The sequence below is a fragment of the Kazachstania africana genome, chromosome 2, assembly GCF_000304475.1.
Source record: "Kazachstania africana CBS 2517 chromosome 2, complete genome".
Classification (NCBI taxonomy): Eukaryota; Fungi; Ascomycota; class Saccharomycetes; order Saccharomycetales; family Saccharomycetaceae; genus Kazachstania; species Kazachstania africana.
This window is the reverse complement of record NC_018941.1, coordinates 1,311,000-1,333,342: the sequence shown is the minus strand read 5'-3', so window position 1 is coordinate 1,333,342 and position 22,343 is coordinate 1,311,000. Positions and strand designations below refer to the sequence as shown.

At 36.0% G+C, this 22,343-nt stretch overlaps 9 protein-coding genes across 9 annotated transcripts; 6 read left to right on the top strand and 3 right to left on the bottom strand.

The window, feature by feature from the left end:
• Window positions 1-2,779: 2,779 nt before the first annotated feature.
• On the top strand, window positions 2,780-3,649 carry KAFR0B06420 (uncharacterized protein; the record flags this gene model as incomplete). The annotated part of the gene is made up of 1 exon (XM_003956024.1): window positions 2,780-3,649. One exon carries the CDS (start codon window positions 2,780-2,782, stop codon window positions 3,647-3,649), a length of 870 nt encoding a protein of 289 aa, XP_003956073.1.
• A 103-nt stretch (window positions 3,650-3,752) lies between these two features.
• KAFR0B06410 (uncharacterized protein) lies at window positions 3,753-5,582 on the top strand (the record flags this gene model as incomplete). Its single annotated transcript, XM_003956023.1, has 1 exon — window positions 3,753-5,582. The coding sequence occupies one exon, from the start codon at window positions 3,753-3,755 to the stop codon at window positions 5,580-5,582; it is 1,830 nt and encodes a 609-aa protein (XP_003956072.1).
• A 1,460-nt stretch (window positions 5,583-7,042) lies between these two features.
• Window positions 7,043-8,632, top strand: VPS17 (retromer subunit VPS17; the record flags this gene model as incomplete). Its single annotated transcript, XM_003956022.1, has 1 exon — window positions 7,043-8,632. The coding sequence occupies one exon, from the start codon at window positions 7,043-7,045 to the stop codon at window positions 8,630-8,632; it is 1,590 nt and encodes a 529-aa protein (XP_003956071.1).
• A 539-nt stretch (window positions 8,633-9,171) lies between these two features.
• On the top strand, window positions 9,172-11,700 carry KAFR0B06390 (elongation factor 2; the record flags this gene model as incomplete). Its single annotated transcript, XM_003956021.1, has 1 exon — window positions 9,172-11,700. One exon carries the CDS (start codon window positions 9,172-9,174, stop codon window positions 11,698-11,700), a length of 2,529 nt encoding a protein of 842 aa, XP_003956070.1.
• A 1,316-nt stretch (window positions 11,701-13,016) lies between these two features.
• Window positions 13,017-13,895, top strand: BAG7 (GTPase-activating protein BAG7; the record flags this gene model as incomplete). Its single annotated transcript, XM_003956020.1, has 1 exon — window positions 13,017-13,895. The coding sequence occupies one exon, from the start codon at window positions 13,017-13,019 to the stop codon at window positions 13,893-13,895; it is 879 nt and encodes a 292-aa protein (XP_003956069.1).
• A 359-nt stretch (window positions 13,896-14,254) lies between these two features.
• On the top strand, window positions 14,255-15,391 carry IDH2 (isocitrate dehydrogenase (NAD(+)) IDH2; the record flags this gene model as incomplete). The annotated part of the gene is made up of 1 exon (XM_003956019.1): window positions 14,255-15,391. One exon carries the CDS (start codon window positions 14,255-14,257, stop codon window positions 15,389-15,391), a length of 1,137 nt encoding a protein of 378 aa, XP_003956068.1.
• Window positions 15,392-15,559: 168 nt separating this feature from the next.
• ADR1 (DNA-binding transcription factor ADR1) lies at window positions 15,560-17,443 on the bottom strand (the record flags this gene model as incomplete). Its single annotated transcript, XM_003956018.1, has 1 exon — window positions 15,560-17,443. One exon carries the CDS (start codon window positions 17,441-17,443, stop codon window positions 15,560-15,562), a length of 1,884 nt encoding a protein of 627 aa, XP_003956067.1.
• A 704-nt stretch (window positions 17,444-18,147) lies between these two features.
• On the bottom strand, window positions 18,148-19,221 carry AHA1 (Aha1p; the record flags this gene model as incomplete). The annotated part of the gene is made up of 1 exon (XM_003956017.1): window positions 18,148-19,221. The coding sequence occupies one exon, from the start codon at window positions 19,219-19,221 to the stop codon at window positions 18,148-18,150; it is 1,074 nt and encodes a 357-aa protein (XP_003956066.1).
• Window positions 19,222-19,438: 217 nt separating this feature from the next.
• Window positions 19,439-22,033, bottom strand: UPC2 (Upc2p; the record flags this gene model as incomplete). Its single annotated transcript, XM_003956016.1, has 1 exon — window positions 19,439-22,033. One exon carries the CDS (start codon window positions 22,031-22,033, stop codon window positions 19,439-19,441), a length of 2,595 nt encoding a protein of 864 aa, XP_003956065.1.
• Between the last annotated feature and the right edge of the window lie 310 nt (window positions 22,034-22,343).

Here is a 22,343-nt window from a genome sequence, read left to right as displayed (position 1 = left end):
AAAACATTGCATTTTAACGAAAATTCTTTTCTCTTTATTGAGAGCCGTCACGCCTAAGGCTTCATAAGAATGGCGCTCGACAGTATTTTAATGTGTATTACGAAAAGATCTGAGCACGGTTTACAAAAGGATTCATTCATCTCTGGAATTGTTATTTGAATGCAAACTTCTTTTCTAAATCATTGATAGTTGAGGGAAGATAAGGCTTTTATTCTGTAGGAAACAAGACACCGTTTATTAGTCCATTGATTTTCATAGTTTCATAATGCTGACAGATGTGGAAAGAGGAAGAGAATATCAAAGAAATTGACCGCTCCCGTAAGGTTACACTTTGGGTGCTTCTTTCACGACATAAGTGTACTCAGTATTTGCTTTGGACAACTTTGAACTGGCTTTGTCCCCTCTACAAATCTCAATGGTGCTGATGAGGTGTTGAAATTATGCATGACAGTATTATTACTATCCGCGATCTCCATTCTACGCTATCACAGCGATTGGTGCAGATCCATATTCAGCAATAGAAACAGATTCTTCAAATCAAACTTTGAAAACCTGTATAGCGACTGAATGCTGATATAGACATGACCGTTTTATTCCATTGTTGCTCTATGGTTTTGGCACATATTTATCCTTTATATGATAAATAATATATCCCAAATGTTACATTTTATCTGAATTTTTTGAGCAGCATTAGTGTCACCGTTTTAGAAGTTCTTAATCAAAGCAATGCCCCAATGTGCTATATCACCAAGATGAGCTCAATGTGCACTTTTTGTACCCTACGTTAAGGGTAGAGACACTGATACACACACACTCACACACGCGGGTTGGATGGGTGGAAGAGTGTAAGTTCTTTTACTTCTACCAGTTTCCAAGACCTCAGCGTACGAGATCAGAAGCATGTTGTTTTGGGTTTTTTCTTGCAACTTCTAAATACTATAATCTAAATATACCTTCGACAAATGAGATTTTTAGAAGTCAAGTTGCAGTCACCAAGAATATTCAAGTTGTACCTCTTTTGTTACTCGTTCGATTGGCGATGCCAATTTGCATCAGAGTATTGTTTTTTATATGCTTGGTAGAAGTATATGACATCTTCAAGCAGTTCGCTAAGTACTCGGGAACCTAAGTCAATGGATAAATATTGTAGAGAAAAAAAAATTTGGTGACGACAGACGCGAAGAAAATAGGAGATTCCCGGTCAGCATCATAAAATATATTTAATATGCCCCGTGATGAAAACAAAATGTTAAGATACAGTAATTTACAAATCAGTGTATAAAACAAGATAGTGTTAGATTTGAGTAGAATAAATGAGATCCAAGATCTTCTTTCGAATAGATTAGATTGCGAGAGAGGGCAAAAAGATGTAAAAAACGAACAACGACATTGCTGCTCTCGAATCAAATTGTCAACTGAGGCACATGACATCTACTATCTTCACTTTATGGGTCTGAGACTTTGTTTGTTACTTGTATTATTTATTCTTTGTAGGAATGCTGTCTAATATTGAGCAACTAAAGTTGACTAGTACGGGAATCTAGAAATACTTCAAATCCCCTCTACATCTTAAGCGGCATTACAATTTGTGAAACAACTGATAGAGAGATTTCCTTTTCTATAAAGGAGAGAACGTCGAAGATTGGAATCTTAACAATAACGCATTCGATCTTCAATGTCACTAGTGAATATACCGTTGATACATTAGAGCGCATTTTTTAAACTGTAACCTTTTTTTTGCTGTTACGTAGGGCTTTATCCTTGCCGAGGAGATTTAATATTGTTTTCCAGACAATTTAAATGTCCGTGTATTTTCATCTATTTCTAAACAATACTCTATCCGTCAGCACCATTTTTATCCTGAAAGAAAATAAGCGAAGGGAGGAAACTAAAATGTTTAAGTGAGATACAAACGAAGCCTGAACAATTTTCGTCGTTCCTTTGGATGGTAGAAAACACAAAGTTCCTTCCGCAATAAATTACCTACATTAACGTCCCATGATCTTAGCAAGCAGGAAGATGTATTTGTCTGTCTGTCTTCGACAAGGGTCTCGATGTTAATTGTATGAGCTTAGTCAATTCTTTGTAATCACAATTGGTGAATCTCTCCAATAAATATAGTGGGACAATCCCCGCGGACCCTTCTTTTTTGTAGGAAAAAGGATCATGGTTCTGCAGAAAAGCTTCAAAAATCTAAATTAAGACAATAAAATCTCGACCAAAAAATCGGTGTGATCATGCAGAGACTTTCGTTTCTTTCAACTCTCTCTAAAAAAACGCGTTATTTACTTTACTGCTCTATGAGAAAGAAATAATAGGAGTGCTTTAGCTCAAGAAGTCGGATCATCATTAGCAGAAAACAATTTACTTCCTCCTCAACGACAATCCAAATTTTTCAAGTTATATCGGATACAATATGCAAGGTATATTCTGGTTACTTGCAGTGATGTTAACTCATAATGTATATTTCTCTGTTCTCTAATTTCTGATTCATGCCAGGCATTAGAAATCATTTCCACATCTCCAAGGCTATCTTGATATGTAAGTCTTATATTTCAGATCCTTACGCTTCGATTTTGCAAAAACATATATAACAATAATACTCAAGGACAATAATATTTTCTTTTTCAGAGGGAAAAGCCATTACTATAGTAATAATAATAAACTTTTCATCTCAAGCTAGCAAAATCAAGCTAATTCAATAAAAATATATTCCGGATCTTTTTGATTATCAAGCGGACATCGTTCTCGAAACTCTAATTTTCTAGGCCTCAAGAAAATGTTTCCAAAATTATTTCAAAGGCGATCAAAGGAACGATCTTCATTCGTATCCTTGTTAACCACCATATTGACGTTCCTCCAATGTATATCAGCTACGACGTTTACTGGTAGACAAAGTTTATCCGGTGTAACAGTCTTCTTCGATACAGTTTCTATTACCACCGACTCTGTCTTGGTTATCAGCTCTGGTGCATTACATTATTTTTTCAGTAGTGTGATTAATAATGGCGAGCTATGTATGTACCAACCAGGATCACTAATTAGCTTTGGTATGACCATCGCTTTTACAAGTGATGTTTACAATTACGGTACCATGGTTTTTGATGACACTGCTGCTACATTCCCCATGGTTCTTCAATTAAGCGGTGGTACCTTTTACAACTCCGGAAGCATCTACGCAAAGGGTACTTACACGATTCTTTATACTAGTAGTTACACTATAGGTGCTAGCAACTTCAATAATGCTGGTCTAATATCGTTTGACCAAGGAAGTGGTACTGGGGCTTCAGCCTCACTAGGCTCCGGTACAATGACAAATACAGGTACTATTTGTGTGACTAATACTGTCCTTACCCAACAGGCAACAATGTCAGGTACTGGTTGCATCGTTTTGAACACTTCAGGTCAATTAACCGCCAATACTGCTAGCTATTCCTTATCTGGCCAAACCGTTTATATGAGTTCCTCTTCTGCGCAAGTTTTAGTCAGTTCCACTGGGAGCGCAGTAATAAAGGTCAGAGGTTTTGGTAACAGTAATAAAATAACTATGCCTTATGTGATCATGGGCATAAGCTATGCCTCTTCTACCGGGATACTAACCGTTTCTCATCTACTAGGAACTGGATACTTCGATATAGGCTTGGGCTAATTCAACGTCTTCATTCAGCTATACTGCATATTTGTCTACATCATTGAAGTACACGAAAGCTCCACCAGACTCCACTGTACCTGCGGGATGTACATGCTCTTCAATGCCCTCGTGTAGTTCTATCCAAAGTGTAACTTCGGTCTCTAACACATTCACTAATCAAAATTTGCCTTCAAATTATTTGACGACAGCGGATCATACATTTTTAACTGATACTGAGTACGTGTCATACTATTGGTCAAAATCAGGCACTATATCTGTACCAGAGGTTACCACTTATCTGGTCTCTGGTAAATCAACCATGAGCATGCCCACGTATGCACCTCCTACTACTACGTCTTCCTCATCATTGACTTCATCGAGTACTTCCAAAAGCACATCTACAACTTCTCAGAGTTCAACGAGTATTTCTACAAGTACCTCTACGAGCTCATCTTCGACATCATCAATTATGTCAAGTAGTGCACCTTCTGCCGGAACAAGTGAACGGTCAGAGTCTACTACTACATTTACTGTCGGTTCATCTGCCGTAACAACCGTGATATCTGAATACGAAACCACCGATTCCGAAGGTAGCATGTATACAGAAGAAACTAGATCAACTGTTACTGGTTCCTCTGAATCAACTACTGTCAACTCCGCCGTGATCACTGAAGGTATTTCTGAATGTGAAGCGACCAACTCTGAATGTCGAACATATATAGAAGAAACGATGTCAACCGTTATTTCTCTACCTGTTTCCACAACTACTATTGTTTCAGGGTCCACTAGCATCACAGGCGTCGTTTCCGAATACGAAACCACAGACTCTGCTGGTAACGCAGTAACTGCTACAACTACATCAGTTATTGATGAATTACCTGAATACACCACTACGATCACATCTGGTTCATCCACTGTGACAGCTGTTGTTTCTGAATTCACTACTACCGACTCTGCTGGTAATGTTGTCACTGATGAGACTACATCGATCATCACAGATCTACCACACTACACTACTACGATCACTTCTGGTTCAAGTACTGTGACTGCTGTTGTTTCTGAATACACTACCACTGACTCTGCTGGTAATGTTGTCACCGATGAGACTACATCTATCATCACAGATCTACCACACTACACTACTACGATCACTTCTGGTTCATCCACTGTGACCGCTGTTGTTTCTGAATACACTACTACCGACTCTGCTGGTAACGCAGTTGCTGTTACAACTACCTCAGTTATTGTTGAATTATCTGAATGCACTACTACTATTACATCTGGCTCAACTACTGTGATCGCTGTTGTTTCCGAATTAGAAACTACAGACTCCGCTGGTACAACATACACTGTTACGACTACTTCAACTGTGGATGATTTGTCAAGCTTTACTAGTACAGTTACCTCTGGGTCTTCCTTAATTACTATTGTTGTTTCAGAATACAGAACTACGAATCTAGCTGGCAGCACCTATACAGCTACAAAAACTATCACAATTGACGCTGGCGTAAGTTTACATACTAGTACTGAGCGCAGCACCAACACGTTTTCAAGCACAGCTTGGAATTCCAAGCTGTCAACCATAGACTCTAGTGGTAATGTTGACTCTATTTCCCGGACGGCTACTTTTGAAAATGGAGCAGCAAGTACAACTGGCCCCATTTCGTTAGACGATACTATGACAGGTCTATCTATTTCTAGGTCCTTTTCTGGGTTTGCTTCGTTAAATACCAACCCAACTGGAAACGAAGCCGCAGTGGCATCAACCAGATCCTCTCCATCCGTTTTTACTCCAACACAATCTGGAGAGATTCAAGGGGTAATTACAGCAACTCTAGCCTCAACTACTGCTGGTGATTCATCTTATAAGGCTGGCGCAGCTAGTTTATGTGCCACGACTTCTATAAAGATTTTGTTAGGTTCCCTTGTTTCCCTGTGCTTTATGTTATGAAACTATTATGCTATTATGGTGTTAAGGAGTGGAGTATTATTGCGTATTTCAACATATGGTTCTTGTTACTTTCTCAATTTTTTCTGTACAGTGTTCATACAGCTTTCAAGTTGAATTTACGTTTAGTTATATATTCAATCATATTTTTTTAGTTATTATATTTATCAATTTTTTAGGATATTGAAATAATATTGCACTACGTATCTGTAAATTGTGGTTTGACAGTTTCCCGGAATACTGAATCTTATCACTTCGTTGATTTTTAGTGATTTACCAAGTGTCATTGAAACAGATTTGATAAAATCAAAGATTCGGCGAAACTGATATATTTGCTAATACTTGAAACCATGATTCAAATGAAAAAAGAGCCAAGTGTGAATCAACAGAATGGCGTTCCTTGATATTTTTTATATATACTAATAAATAAACTGCATTAGAGCGTATCTTCATTATTTAGACCTAGTTTCTCAGTGGCCATGAGTTGCATTTCTCTCTAGTTGCTAAGTGACTGTAAGTTTTTTTGATATGTCGATTGGTATGTCTGTCTCAGATCACATTCTCAAACCGTGGAAGCTAGCTTTCTAGCTTTTCTCTCTAGGGTTTGAACCTTGCATTGAAGCCTATTTAGCCTTCTACGTATCTCGAGTGCATTTATCAGCATTAGGAGAAACAGACTCCTGGAGTTTTTTGTGATATAATTACTTTGCTTATTCTCCCACAATATAGTGAGACACCTTTCCAGTGACCAAGTTTCGCTGCTTTCAAGTGACGTTTGGACCACTTTAGCAGTGTTATGAAATTTTAGGTCGTTAGCTCATACACTCACTGGGGCTAATATTGCCTTATGTGCCTGCCAAGCTTCCCTTGCGAAGACACAGTCAGTGATATTGTAATGAACAAATAATCCGTGTATTTTGAGCATCATTCTTGCTTTCATCAAGATCAACAGAATATTCTTGCCGTATAACTTTCAGATCGAAGCCAGAGCAAAGTGCTGTCCAAGTCAAAGAGGTAGCTTGTACGTTTACTAAGTTTCAATAATGAACTGATACTACCCCTTTTCAAGATGAAAGACCCGGTACAATCGTGCTTCCTCCATCTTTCAACTATTTTTGCAATCCAAAATACTATCACTGTCAAGATCACGAGAATCGATCATACGACGGGTTATACCATTTTTTTTTTTTACCCACTCTAAGAATCTGGAAAAGTGGATTCTAAATTGAATGTTCCATCATCAGCAAAATATCTCATTGCCAACGCCCAAAGAATTCAATTCGCAAATATATTAGTTACATTATGTACAATATACTAATTGTAGACTTCCCATTTCATAATTCTATGCATCTTGTTATTAGACAGCATTATTTACTTCAAAAAAAAGTATCCTCTATGGGGTGTATTGATGTATGTCTATTTAATATGAAAACCGGAAGATTTTGAAAATAGTGAGGAATCTTATGATGAAGTTCAAAGTGGATGAGAACGAACAGACGATAATGAGTCAATCAGTTTTTGAGCGTGATAGTACAGATGCTGCTGATGATGCAGTTATTAGAGAGTCAATAAACAATCCCGGTACTGAGAGACAGCAAGAGCCTTTACCGAATAGAGAGGAGGCTGACAATATAGTTGAGCCAGAAGAAGTCAGCTACGGGAAACTGATGCTGCAAAGAAAAAGAGCAATGAAATATAAGACTGTAATAAAGGTGACTAGCCTTGAGAGAGTAGGTTCAGTTACCAATAGGAGGACTAATCCGACGTTGATTTTTTATTGTTCTACCAACCTGCCAATTTTCAGAAAGCAACACTATAAAAATGTAAAAAAATCATATAATGAGTTCAAACAGTTGTCTAAATTTCTTAGTACGTCACTTATGGAGACATTTGTGCCGACTTTACCTCTGCCATATACGAGTTACGGTATCAATAACAATGAAGATTATGATAAAGTTGTATTTAACTACCAAGAATGGTTTAATAGGGTTATAAATGATCCTATAATTATGACATGTGAAGAGTTTGCCTTTTTTATCGAAAGTGATTTTAATACGTATACGCCAATAAGTAAACCTAAAAGTAGCAAAATCACTGGGTTGAAAAGGAAAACTTTAAAGCAATTGGCACCACCTTATGATGCTAATATAGAATTGGCTGAATTTAGACCTATGATCAAATCCATATATCTCAATTTGAAGAATATCCAAGATAAATTGGTCAAAACAAGTAAACTCAAGAGAGCTATGGTTAGAGAGCAAAATAATTACGGGGATATCTTTACCAATACTGATTATGACAATGGTAATGAAAATTCTTTATATAAACGATACGGTAAAGTGCTAATCACAGTGGGTGATATCGAAAGTATCATATCAACGATGGACCTGGCGACACTTTACGATGGATTTGAATGGATTATCAACGACGCATACAGTGTAAAAGAAACTTTAACGAATAGACATTTTTTAATGAGGGATTTGATTCAGGCACAACAGAATTCTAAACAAAAGCAGGAAAATGTGAAAAAATTGAGATCAAGAAGAGATTTAAATCCTCTGAAAATTGACGAATCGTTGAAAGAGTTCAAAGAAATTATAAAATACGAGGAATCGTTAACTTTAAAGTTACAAAGAACAACTGAGAATATGATCATTGAAAGAAATAGCTGGATCAATTGGTATGAAAAATGGTTACTTAATTCCATTAAGGAATATACTATTAGGAAGATAGAATATGAACGTAAGAAATTAGCTGTCCTGGAGAGATTACGTTATGATGTCAGAAAAGCGGACAACAAGGGTGGGTTATCAAGGTTAGGTCGGCTGTATGACGACAAGGATGGACGTATAGAAAGCTCGCAAACTGTACAAGGAGACAGCTGGACCGGAGAGAATAGAGTACACACTGTGGAAGAAGTGGATCGTTTTAAGACGACAGAATTTGATCCTGTGCTTGATTGTAATGCAGGAAAGGATTCTACAAACGTCCAAAAAGCGAATGTCATTGATGAAAAAGTTGCGGCCAACTTTTTGGGAATGTCCACCTTTTGAACCTATATACATACGAACGGTTTTTTTGTCACCTTTACAATATATGTATCTATAATTGACCCGTAATGATTTCTTGAAAATGGACGTTGAATTGTAACCTAACTGGTGTTGGAATCACATCCATAATGAGCCCTCATTCAGCATCTCGACTCTGTTTGCTTAAATTCGAGCTGTCGTTGTTGAATGCGGCCATTTCATTACGTGATCTCAAGTTTGCCCTTTTCAAGCCCTAGAAATCCATGCAGGGAAAAACTCCGACGGTTGAATATTAAATTTAATTTGGAAAAGTCTTACGATTTTTGTAAAATTGAAATTTTGGAAGCAAAAAAATTGAATAAATTATATAAATATAAAGAAGTAATCCCCTTTAAAAAGTAGAGTATTCATAAAGAACATATAATTTCTTTATAAAGACGGAAGATTATTCTCTTTGCAAAAATTGCAAGAAACAATATAAGCTACTGTTTCTTTTCAAGAGGTACTCTTTTATTAATTTTCTTTGAATACCACAAGCAATTAAAGTATACTTAGAGTAGAAAATGGTTGCTTTCACTGTGGACCAGATGCGTTCTTTAATGGACAAAGTCTCCAATGTGCGTAATATGTCTGTTATCGCGCATGTCGATCATGGTAAATCGACATTAACTGATTCCTTAGTTCAAAGGGCAGGTATTATTTCTGCTGCTAAAGCCGGTGAAGCCAGATTTACTGACACAAGAAAGGATGAACAAGAAAGAGGTATTACTATCAAATCCACCGCAATTTCCTTATATTCTGAAATGCATGAAGAAGATGTGAAGGATATTAAACAGAAGACAGATGGTAACTCTTTCTTAATTAACTTGATTGATTCACCAGGTCATGTTGATTTTTCTTCGGAAGTCACTGCAGCTTTACGTGTCACTGACGGTGCATTAGTTGTCGTCGATACAATTGAAGGTGTTTGTGTTCAAACTGAAACTGTTTTAAGACAAGCTCTTGGTGAAAGAATCAAGCCCGTTGTCTGTATCAATAAAGTTGATAGAGCTTTGTTAGAATTACAAGTGTCAAAAGAAGATTTGTACCAATCTTTCTCAAGAACCGTAGAATCTGTTAACGTCATCATTTCAACCTATGCAGATGAAGTCTTAGGTGATGTTCAAGTTTATCCAGCACAAGGTACTGTTGCATTTGGTTCTGGGTTACATGGTTGGGCCTTCACTATTCGTCAATTTGCTAATAGATACGCTAAAAAATTCGGTGTTGATAAGAATAAAATGATGGAAAGATTGTGGGGTGATATGTATTTTAACCCAAAGACCAAGAAATGGACTAATAAAGATGTTGATGCCGACGGAAAACCATTGGAAAGATCTTTCAATATGTTCGTCTTGGATCCAATCTTCAGATTATTTAATGTCATTATGAATTTTAAGAAAGATGAAACAACCAATCTTTTAGAAAAATTGGAAATTGTCCTAAAAGGTGATGAAAAAGAACTTGAAGGTAAAGCTTTATTAAAAATTGTCATGAGAAAGTTTTTGCCTGCTGCTGATGCTTTATTAGAAATGATTGTCATGCATTTACCATCTCCAATTACTGCACAGGCTTACAGAGCTGAACAATTATACGAAGGTCCATCTGACGATGAAAATTGTGTTGCCATCAAGAAGTGTGATCCAAAGGCTGACTTAATGTTATATGTCTCTAAGATGGTTCCAACCTCCGATAAGGGTAGATTTTACGCTTTCGGTAGAGTTTTTGCTGGTACTGTAAAATCTGGTCAAAAGGTTAGAATTCAAGGTCCAAACTACGTCCCTGGAAAGAAAGATGATTTATTCGTTAAAGCTATTCAGAGAGTTGTTTTAATGATGGGTAGATTTGTCGAACCAATCGATGACTGTCCAGCTGGTAACATTATCGGTTTAGTCGGTATTGATCAATTCTTATTAAAAACCGGTACTTTAACCACCTCTGAAACCGCTCACAATTTAAAGGTCATGAAATTTTCTGTTTCTCCAGTTGTTCAAGTTGCTGTTGAAGTTAAAAACGCAAACGATTTACCAAAATTAGTCGAAGGTTTGAAGAGATTATCTAAATCCGATCCATGTGTTTTATGTACCATGTCCGAATCTGGTGAACATATTGTTGCTGGTACCGGTGAATTACATTTAGAAATTTGTTTACAAGATTTAGAAAATGATCATGCTGGCGTTCCATTAAGAATTTCTCCACCTGTCGTTGCTTACAGAGAAACTGTCGAGGCTGAATCTTCTCAAACTGCTTTATCTAAATCTCCAAACAAACATAACAGAATCTATTTGAAAGCAGAACCAATTGATGAAGAAGTTTCTTTAGCTATTGAAGATGGTAAGATTAATCCAAGAGACGATTTCAAAGCAAGAGCAAGAGTTATGGCAGACGATTACAATTGGGACGTTACTGATGCTAGAAAGATCTGGTGTTTTGGCCCAGATGGTACTGGTCCAAACTTAGTCATCGACCAGACCAAGGCTGTTCAATACTTAAACGAAATTAAAGATTCCGTTGTTGCTGCTTTCCAATGGGCCACGAAGGAAGGTCCAATATTTGGTGAGCCAATGAGATCCGTCAGAATTAACATTTTAGATGTTACTTTACACGCTGATGCTATTCACAGAGGTGGTGGTCAAATCATCCCAACTATGAGAAGAGCTACCTACGCCGGTTTCTTGTTAGCTGAACCAAGAATTCAAGAACCAGTTTTCTTAGTTGAAATTCAATGTCCAGAACAAGCTGTTGGTGGTATTTACTCCGTGTTGAACAAGAAGAGGGGTCAAGTTGTCTCTGAGGAGCAAAGACCAGGTACTCCATTGTTCACAATCAAAGCGTACTTACCAGTTAATGAATCATTTGGTTTCACTGGTGAACTAAGACAGGCCACTGGTGGACAGGCTTTCCCACAGATGGTTTTCGACCATTGGGCCACTTTAGGAACCGATCCACTAGACCCAGCCACCAAGGCTGGTGAAATTGTTAAGGCTGGTAGAAAGAGACATGGTATGAAGGAAGAAGTTCCAGGCTGGCAAGAATATTATGATAAGTTATGAACCTTTTATCAGTTCTCTAAGTTTATATATTGGTATATATATTTTTGTTATCTTTTGCAATGAAAAATTCACAACGTAACGAAAAGGGCAAATGGAGCCTAACAAGACATAGAACCAGGCGAGATGTAATATTATGTCATTTTTCTCCAGACATACTTGCTGTTTTCTATCATAAAAGAAGTAGCTATAAGAAATATATGAAAAGTGTCTCACTCAGTGGGATTTATCATTTTCAAAAATGGATCTAATTCGCCGAGAAGAACAATTTCAATAACGTATAATCGTGATCATTCCTTGCCTCTGCTCTTTTCGCACCATAAGCTGAAAAAGCGAGCATTTTACTCAGTCGCATTCTTTTTTGCTTGATATCTACAGTATCAAAAGTTTGCTTCGTCCTAAGAGAGCTTCCAAAAACGCCGTATGCGTGAAACGAATGTCTGTTCAAGAAATATAAAGCCTAAAGACTCTGGATAGCAGATCAAGGAAGACCTAATCAAGTTGACACCGAATGCTGCACAAAGGTTAACTCTCTTGTTTGTCATTATCGCTACATGAATTGTACACATATCCACCATTCAAGGACGATCCCAGTTGAAGCGACAGGGAAATCTGCGGAGACTTCCCCAGCTACTCCGACGGCTTTTTTCTTGGAGATTCATGAAATCTCCGCCGTTTCCACATTCGTCAAGCTAGCAAAAATATTGATTGCCAAGTGGGTTTTGGGATAGTGGCCAGCCAGTTCAGTCAGCCCCCCCCATCTGAGAGAAGAAAGAGTGCATTTATACTATCTTTTCTCATTTCAGTTAATTGAGAATAGTTGCAGGCTCTTCTGTTTGGAAGCGAGTTTGTCAGTGAAGGGCGAGGGATGTGCTGCTACCATTTCGACAGTAAAATCCTTTAGGGAATTGCAAAAGCTAATTTTAGAAATGAGGAAAAAAAGTTAAAATTGATTGACGATCCATTCGACTGTTACACTGTCATTTCCAGCCACAAGGGTAAAAAATATTGTAAAACACGTAAATCGCATGTAAGTATATATCATCACATATAGATTGTACTTCTTATAAAAAGTCACACTGAAGGAAGGGTATTTTTTTTAGTATATTTTGCATTTCTAACGTGCACACGTATGTGAGAATATTAGCATACATATATAAATAGACAGATATAGTTTCAACAATTAGTGTCAGGGAGTTTCATTTTCTTTTCTTCAGTGTTGCTTCTTCTTTTGCCAAACTTCGAGGACGTTTGTCTACATAGTGAAAATGCCCACTGTAATAAAACCTGCTAAGGCACGTTCCGATGAGTCATTGGATATGTTTGATATGGTTAGTAACTCAGGGAAAACCAATATAACTGAAATTGCTTCCATGTCATCTATTGATGCAAATGAAAATAATAAGGATGAGTTTATTAAGAAGGCTATAAGTTGGAATTTGGTCAAGAATTTTAAACTAATGAATAGTCATGAAGCAAATGGTAGTAAGATATTCCATGTTACGCTATCTGAGTCTTTGAGAGCTGCAAATATTGATATACTGTTGGCAGATGGAAACGTTTTTGGAAAGGTACCGCTCTTGGTCGCTAAAACCGGTGTAATAATTAAAGAGACAGGATTGAAAGTTAGAGGTATATTCAGATTATCTGGTAGTAAAAAAAGAGTAGATTATTTGAAGGAAAGTATATTTAGTAGAAAACCACATTTTGGTTCAAATTTTGACTGTTATAATCCCAAGAACGAATTCAAATTCAAAATACATGATTTAGCAACTATATTCAAATATTATTTGAATAATTTAAATGAACCGGTAATACCGTACACTTATTATGAAATGTTCAAGATCCCTCTACTGAATAATACTCACCTTTCAGAGACGTTAAAAGCTAATAAAGAATACACTGACAGTGTGGAATCAAAAGAAACGATCAATACCATGGTTTACGAATATTTGAGACTGATAAATTTACTACCGACAGAAAATCGAACACTTCTACTCTATCTATTGGATATTTTAAGACTTGTTTCGAAAAATGATAACGTGAATTCAATGAACTCTAAAAACTTGTCAATTATCTTTCAACCATCTGTCATTACAATTTCAAAGGACGTCAATTTTGAATCTGAAAATATTGTTGCAAGATATGTACTAGAGTTCCTTATCAACCATTTTGACAACCTAATATGTAATATGTAATACTAGATAAATACCCATCAAATTTTAGTTATATTAGTATATCATCTTGAAGACTACCAACTGGCGATCTGCGAACCCTAACACTGCCAGGCCTAGTTAATTAGGGCTTGGCCTATTTGATTTACCCGGTCTGAAATACCAAGAAAGAGCGTGCGAATCCGCCCTTTCGGCTCAACCGATATCACGGCCAATTAGAACGTGTGATGGAGAAAGGTTTAGATTGATGATCATACTCAGCAGTATATATAGGTTGAATTATCTCGATAAGTATATCGTATACGAGGTTGAAGGAATATTGTCATTTTGTCGAGCAACTGAATAAATAAAATATTTACTAGCACAATTCATAGAGGAACAGAATGTTGAGACAAGCGATGTTAGGGAGGGCGAGATATACGATCCCAACGAAAAGATTTTTGTCAATGCAGGCTCCTAGACAGCCCTCAATTGGTAGATTCACTGGTAAGCCTGATCATGCTACTGGCAAATATACCGTATCATTTATTGAAGGCGACGGAATTGGTCCGGAAATCTCGAGATCTGTCAAGGATATTTTCCAAGCTGCTAGTGTCCCAATTACATGGGAAACATGTGATGTTTCACCAATATTGGTAGATGGATTAACAACAATTCCAGATGAAGCTGTCAAATCAATTAATAAAAATTTGGTAGGGTTGAAAGGTCCATTAGCCACACCAATTGGTAAAGGTCATAGATCCTTAAACTTGACCTTAAGAAAGACTTTCAACCTTTTCGCTAACGTTCGTCCTGCAAAGTCTGTCAGAGGATTTAAGACTACGTACGATAACGTTGACTTGGTGTTAATTAGGGAGAACACTGAAGGTGAATATTCGGGTATTGAGCATGTTGTCACACCAGGAGTTGTACAATCCATCAAGTTAATTACAAGGGACGCATCAGAAAGAGTTATTAGATATGCTTTCGAATATGCAAAGGCAATTGGAAGACCAAAAGTAATTGTGGTTCATAAATCCACAATTCAAAGATTATCTGATGGTCTTTTCGTCAACGTAGCTAAAGAATTACAAAAAGAAAAAAATTTCCAGAATATAGAATTGGATACTGAATTAATCGACAATACCGTGTTAAACGTCGTTATGAACCCATCTAAGTACAGCGATGCTGTATTTGTATGTCCAAATCTTTATGGTGACATTTTATCGGATTTGAATTCGGGACTGAGTGCAGGTTCACTTGGTTTGACACCTTCTGCCAACATCGGTGACAAGATCTCTATTTTTGAAGCGGTACATGGATCAGCCCCAGATATTGCAGGCCAGAATAAAGCCAATCCAACCGCACTACTGCTATCGTCAGTCATGATGTTACATCATATGGGCTTGAATGAATATGGAGATAAGATTGAAAATGCTGTACTCAAGACAATAGCAGCAAGTAGTAAAAATAGAACGGGTGATTTAGGTGGTACAGCAACAACAACGTCGTTTACAGAAGCTGTTATCGACAATCTATAATTCATCTGACATCTAGTTCGCTTTTTTCATATTTTATTTTTTCTTAAATCTGCTTTCTAACATTTCACGTCATTATAAAAGGAGAATAGTGAAAAATTTGAGAGGAAATAAAATTGTTGTGAAATATGAATATATAAAGGACCTGCTACTTTTATATAAGAGGAATATTTATAATGATTGACGTTCATTCCAATGTGACTCGAATTTTGAGATCAGTTCTGGTAGTGATGGTAAATCCTGATCACATAAAAACTGTTCGCTTGTAATACCGTAATGATCATTTAATAACTTACAGAAAAGATTTAAGAATTCAACGCATTTTATTTTCGACAGTAATAATATCTTCTCTAATTCTGTTGATTTCTCTAAAAACTTTTCCTTTTTGTCTAGGTTTAAATTGATTATTTGTTTTATAACACTGTTCTTGAACATTTTCGATAATGCGGAGACCTGTCTTATCAGCAAATTGGAATCAAATTTGTCTAATTCATTGGCAAAATGAGGGAATGAAATATTTAAAATTAATGATTGGATTAACCAAGTATCGTTGCAATGCTCACTGTTATGCTGTTTAGTTTCTTTTACGATTCTTTTCTTGTTTTCGAGATATAATAGTAAGGAGTGCTGGCTAATTTCGTACAACATCAATAGGTTCCTTTTATCATCTTTTAATTTGATGAGAGAACCAAATGTAGCCATTAATAATGGTAAGCAACAGATTTTTGTGATTTCTAAAAAATTGTTTTCATCGATCATATCAACATGATCTGAAGTTTCATCTTCAAAAATATAATCCAAGTAACTTTTGAAATCGAACTTTATAAAATTTGTGGGAATAAATTTGAAAATTTCTAAGAACTTCTGATTAAAAAGCTTTAAATATCCATTAAGTTCTTCACTTGATGGCAGAATCAACTTATCAGTGCTTCGACTGCTGATCTTATCGATAATGATTTGACAATATTTTATAATTTTCTCATTAAAAATACACCTATCACTTTGGTCTGTAATTTTAACAGTAGGTGACCTAATGGTGTTCTGTCGAAAGAATAATTCTGAGAAAGTTTGAGATTTTGGACCAAAAAAATTTGAATCTAGACATTGTAGGTATTCGTTCTCAATATTGACATCTTCCATTGGTGAAAGGTTATCAAATTGATTGATAGGAGTATCTTCGTCATTACCGCTGCCAAAATTATTATTGGTATTATTATAATTATTATTGCCTAGTTGATTACTTGAAATTTCATTAGGTGAGAAGGTCTCGAAATTTACTCCTGTAAATTTATCAAATTCAATATTTACTGATTCAGTTAAAGTAGAAGAATATCTCGTCATTGGGGCGTCAGAATAAGTAGTATTATCCATAAAATTTGTATCAGAGGATCTTATGAAAGGTAGTTCAAAATCGTCGATACCGAGGTCTTGTGAAAAAAATTGATCATTTAAAGTGAATTCAATGGGTATTTGGGAATCATGTTTAGTATTTGAGGCGTCTATTTCCATTAAAAATTGGTCGTCCAGATGCTTTGAATCAAAATAGTCAGTGTCAAACTCTGTGTAGGTTTGTACATTGCTTGAATGTACGGATTGCAAACATGGTGGTGTAAAAGTAAGTTTAATCTCATTATCTTTTGAGCTGCTTTTCTTCTTACAGGCATAACTATCGCCGGATTGTGCACTAAACGATGCTCTTCTGTATAGCTTTTTCCTAGCATTACAAGATTTTCTCTGGACTATTGCAGTATCGCTGTGTAATTTATTAGAATGTCTTATCAAAAGGTCTCTTCTAGTAAAATCTTTATCGCAAACCGCACACTTAAATGGTTTTTCGTTTGTGTGTGATCTAAGATGTCTATCCAGGTGCTCCTGTCTTGCAAAGGCTTTTTGGCACACAAAACATAGGAAAGTTCTTTTATTGCCACTAGGAGTCAATCCATTCAATTTCAAATTATCGGGTATAGTATCCAGATTCTTGTTAACCTTTGAATTCATATTGTTACTCGAAGTTGTGTACTTTTGTTGTGAATCAAGTTTTCTTGAATTTGTCATGATAATTGGTAGCAATAGTGAGAGAGGAGAAAGAGATGATGTAAATTATCTTTTTTCTTTCGTTAATTGAAATATAACGACACCTAGTGCTGAAAATACAAGCAGTTAATTTTGTAGTATGCAAAATAGAAACGTGAACAGTAGTTATTGTTGCTTTGAAAAAGAAAATGTAGATTTTGGTGTAAAGCTAGTAATGAGAGAAGTCACCAGGGTTAAAAGATATATATAGAAAAAAAATGTATATGTCAATACATCTGTCAAACAAAGGAAATAAGTACTGTTCAAAAATCAAACTCTGATCTTTCATTATCACGAATAACTTTATATTTATATATAAATTTATAACTCTTTTTCTCGCCACCAAATGAGAATTTCTGAACATTACAAATTAGCCGCTGAACCCAAATGTGCCAACATTTCTACGGCTATTTCTCTGGATGGCGTGCGCACAGCCGTGCTTGTTTCCGCAATTGCGAAACCTCCAGCCGGGTTACAATTTTTTTTGTTGTCGCTGATGTGGCAAGTAATTTTCCTCCAAATGCCACACGTGTGTGGCATTTTCGGTAAAGCTGTTCAAAGAAAGCCACATCTGTACTACAGTTGGTTCTTATATCCTCGAGTTCAAAACTTGACGTCTGCATACCAAGGTGTTTAATATTTTGTGGTTTGTTAAAACTCTTTGATAAATATGATATATAACGTATCTATAGGACAACACCAAAACCAAAAATGAGTTTCATTGGTCTTACATAGTAGTTTTCGAAGTTGGAACGAACTCTATCTTCTTCACCTACTGGAATGCCGCTCCATGTGATCTGTAATTTAGTTTCATTGAATTCATTTGATTCATGGAATTCCATCTTAATAGTAGACCACTGGTTAGTATTCCAATCTTTCAATCTCCATTTCATCACCAGTTTTTCACCTAGTTTCGATTCAAGCAATTCATTCGAGATATTGCCATCAAATAAATCAAACTTGTCCCCCACCATTAGATATTGAGAACCATTTGATTCATCATTATGTTCTCTGATTGCTGATTTACTCCAAATGAGTATACGTTCTTTATCGATGAAGGTATTGAAAAGCTCAAATGCTGGTACGTTAAATGAAGGTTCCAAATGAATAGTACTAGTGTTACTGATACTTCGAGAAGTGAATTTTTTTGCTTTGTTATCAGCACTGCTGGATATAGCACTGCCGGTTACACTTGGACTACTACTCGTGGCCACAGCTCCTGCACTTGGAGACTTTTCCACTTTTGCAAAACTTTCCTGCTGATTGGCCTTTGTAAATTGGGATTTCACTTGTTCTTCTGGCACTTGAATGTCATTCCCATGCGTGATTAACAAATCTTGGCCAAAGTTCTGAAACATTTGTCTCAATTGTGGAAGCAAGTTGGCTCTAATGACAGGCTTAATCTCGTTTAATTTACTAGTCTCCTTGTATACTGATATTTCAAATTGATAATCATCCCTAGAAGAATCAAATGCAACCTCGGGTATACTGATACTGCCTTCAAATTCATTGTCATTATCAACAAAACCCTTGATCATTAGGACAATCTGTAAATCAAATAGAGAAATTACCTTTCCCTTACGTTGGTTCACTTCACAATCACCTTCTACAGAGGAAACAGCTGTAATTTCACAATATTCTTTGTCATTATCTTGGCTGCCTGTACTCAAACCAACTAAATGTTCATTGAAGTAGTTTCTGGCCCAGCCAATACAGTTCTTATCTACCCAGTGCCAATTATTTGGGTTATTAACGACCATGTTTTGTTTGTTGTATTTTAACGATAATGCTAATATTAAAATCGATAGGACTATAGTAAAAATATCCCTCATTAAACAATTTTCACTTTAAATATTAACGCAAGTGCAATAGCCAAGCTAGCCTTTCATTTTTCGCTTGAAATGCCGTTTACCAAGAGACAGAGAGAGAGAAAAAATATTTCTAGAAAATTCGTTACATCTTAAAAAAATTAATTCGTTATATAAAATCTGATAGATTTGTAGTCGTCATCGATGGCAATCCGCCTCCAAGGAAATCTAACATCATATGCATACCCCCACCACCACTATATTCATCGACGTCTTGTGGGAGAACTTGTGAGACCCCTTCCAAAAACCAAACGTTGTCCTTAACTTTCATTGTATATCCTCTTAGTAACTTATAATAGCATCTCATAATTCTCATTGCATTTAAGTCTCCTGTCATTAACAGAGCTAAAAATGTCTTGTCCAGCAGTGCTGGGAATGCAAATATTCTTAATATAAAGTCAGATTCATTAACCTCTTTATTCAATTTGTCGAGATACGCTAGCGTGATTAGATAAGGTGAATTTATCTCCACGGGGTACAAATCAGATATACTCTCATCAAAACAAACTAATTCTGTCATACCAGTGCTGTCCTTTGAGTTGTTACTTGTTATCACATTTCCCAAGTCACTCAGGTCCACAGAAATCAAGTCATAAAATCTTGAGTTTTCATTGAGCGGCCAAACTGCAGTAAGGATAGTGGCAGCACCTTTCACGTGAAAAATCCATGCTGAAGGAGACATTGTATTGGTTGTTGATGTGGAAGCATTAGCCAATGAGTCCATAATCAAAATCAATGCACTAGCAACTAATGCGTCTGTATTTTCATCGGATATTTCCATTACAGCTTCTCTTAAAAGTTTTAAGGCATCCAGCCTGTGTGATGAAACATATTGTTCTAAGCCAGATTCAGTTCTAGATAAATGTGTGGCACTAAAAGCTAATAAAGAATGCATTAAAAAGGGATATATGAATGCCAATTCTGGAACGTCTTTACTCCAAACTTCCGGCGTTGAAAATTGTGCGGATGTGATTGTACTACATACAACAGAACAATAATGGTGAAACAGTTTCATATCGATCAAATTTAGATTGGCTTTAGTTGACAATTTCAACAATTGGCTAATGGAACTATCACTATTTTCATGATCGTTATTTGTGGGTGTCTCTGAATTTATCGTTTCGTTATTAATTGAATAGATTGATGGTAATGACTGACTTGTAGATATTGCTGTTGCAATGTCGTTTAAATTTGGATTTAAATTGTCTTTGCCTTTAGCATATTCTTGTTTCTCTCTTGTGGCTCTTTCATGCTGTTGTTGCATGTCTGTCAATATTTCTCTTGCAGAAGATGCTTTGGCAGCTCTTGTACCATTGTTTCCTTCATTATTTATGGTATTGCCTGTTTTGGTGTTCACTTTCATTCCCAGCAATTCATTGAAATCATATTGTATTCCTCCAATACCTGCTGTTGGTAAATTTCCTAACATTTTTAAGTTCAAGCCAAGTTTATCCAATTGTGAAAGTGCATCTTCTTGTAAAGATATAGTATTTTCATTATTGAAGGTCGATGAGCTCTTATGATTAATATTAATTTGCGAAGGTATGATACTTTGTTCATTCATTGATTGAAGTCGTGCAGCTATGTTTGAATGACTACTATTATTTTGAGTTTGACCTTGATTTTGATTTAAAAATTGTTGTAACAGTTGCTGTTGTTGCTGTTGTAATACTTGTTGTTGCAATTGCAGATTTTCATTTTGTTGAAGTTGTAATTGTTGATGTTGTTGTAATTGTAGTTGTTGGTACAATTGGTATTGTAACTGCTGATGTGTGTGATCCGGCCCAGATATGACTTTTTTGGGAGATGGGACGGTAGTGTTGTTATTCAAGACTGGAGTTAGATATAGGGATGTGGGACTTGTTGAAAAATCTATGCTTTGGTTTCTTTCATTTGAAAGTATGTTATTGTTAATATTATTATTATTATTTGGTGACTGGTTTAGAAAATTTGTTGATGGTAATGAAGCAACACCATTGTTATTAAAATTTGTTAACAAATTTGTGTTAGTCCTGCTATTTATAGTGTTGGCGATATTATTGTTATTGAATGCAGAACCCAGCAATGGTACTATAGGATCCGACCCACTACTAAAACTATTGTTTGTAGTGTTATTATTGCTCATTGCAGTGAAAAGTGCCGACTCAGTAGCCATTTCTGGATTTTTCCGTAAAAATTGCGCCTGAAAGTCATTAAATGTATCATTATTAGTTAAATTTTGAGGTGATTCATTTTCTAATTTAACTCTCGTGGTATTTTTAGCTTTTCTTGTTGATGGTGTACCATTTGAAGAATCTGAAACTACAGGAGTTGCAGTGGATGCCTCTGTTGTTTCGATAGTCCCATCCTCTTTTCTAGTGACATATTTAACAATGGGTCCTGTCGCATTAGAATTGGTACTATTGTTGCTGTTATTGGTACCATCCGAATTTGTATTTGGTAGTGGTGTTACGTACACACAGTCTAATTTCATATTTGTACATTTTATGCAAAACGGCTTAGTTTCATCACATTTGACCCTCCTTCTTTTACAATTTAGACAGCCAGTCTTTGATTTATTATGGAACTTTCTTTTCCCCGTTGAAGTTTTACTGACTTTCTTACCATCTATCTCCAACAATTCGATAACTTTTTCCTTCTGTTTTGCAGCAGTTAAGTTTTCCCTAGCCGATTTAACAACTTTCTTGTTGTTCTTCTTCTTCATCGTCGTAGACTTCGCATTGGCTGGGGTGGTACTAGTAGGAACCACCATAGTATTTTCTGTAGTTGTATTCCCATTAAAACTCGAAATCATTCTGCAGGGACATACATGTATACACAGAAATCCAAAAAAAGAACGAAAAAAAGACAAAAATAGAAAGAACAAACGGGTACTAGACTTATTCAAACGATCAATTATCGATAGATGTGAATCACACACGCACTGAGTCTTTATATCTCACTCTGTATATCGTGACTATCATTTGTTCTTTATATGTATATATATATATATATATATATATATATATAATAAA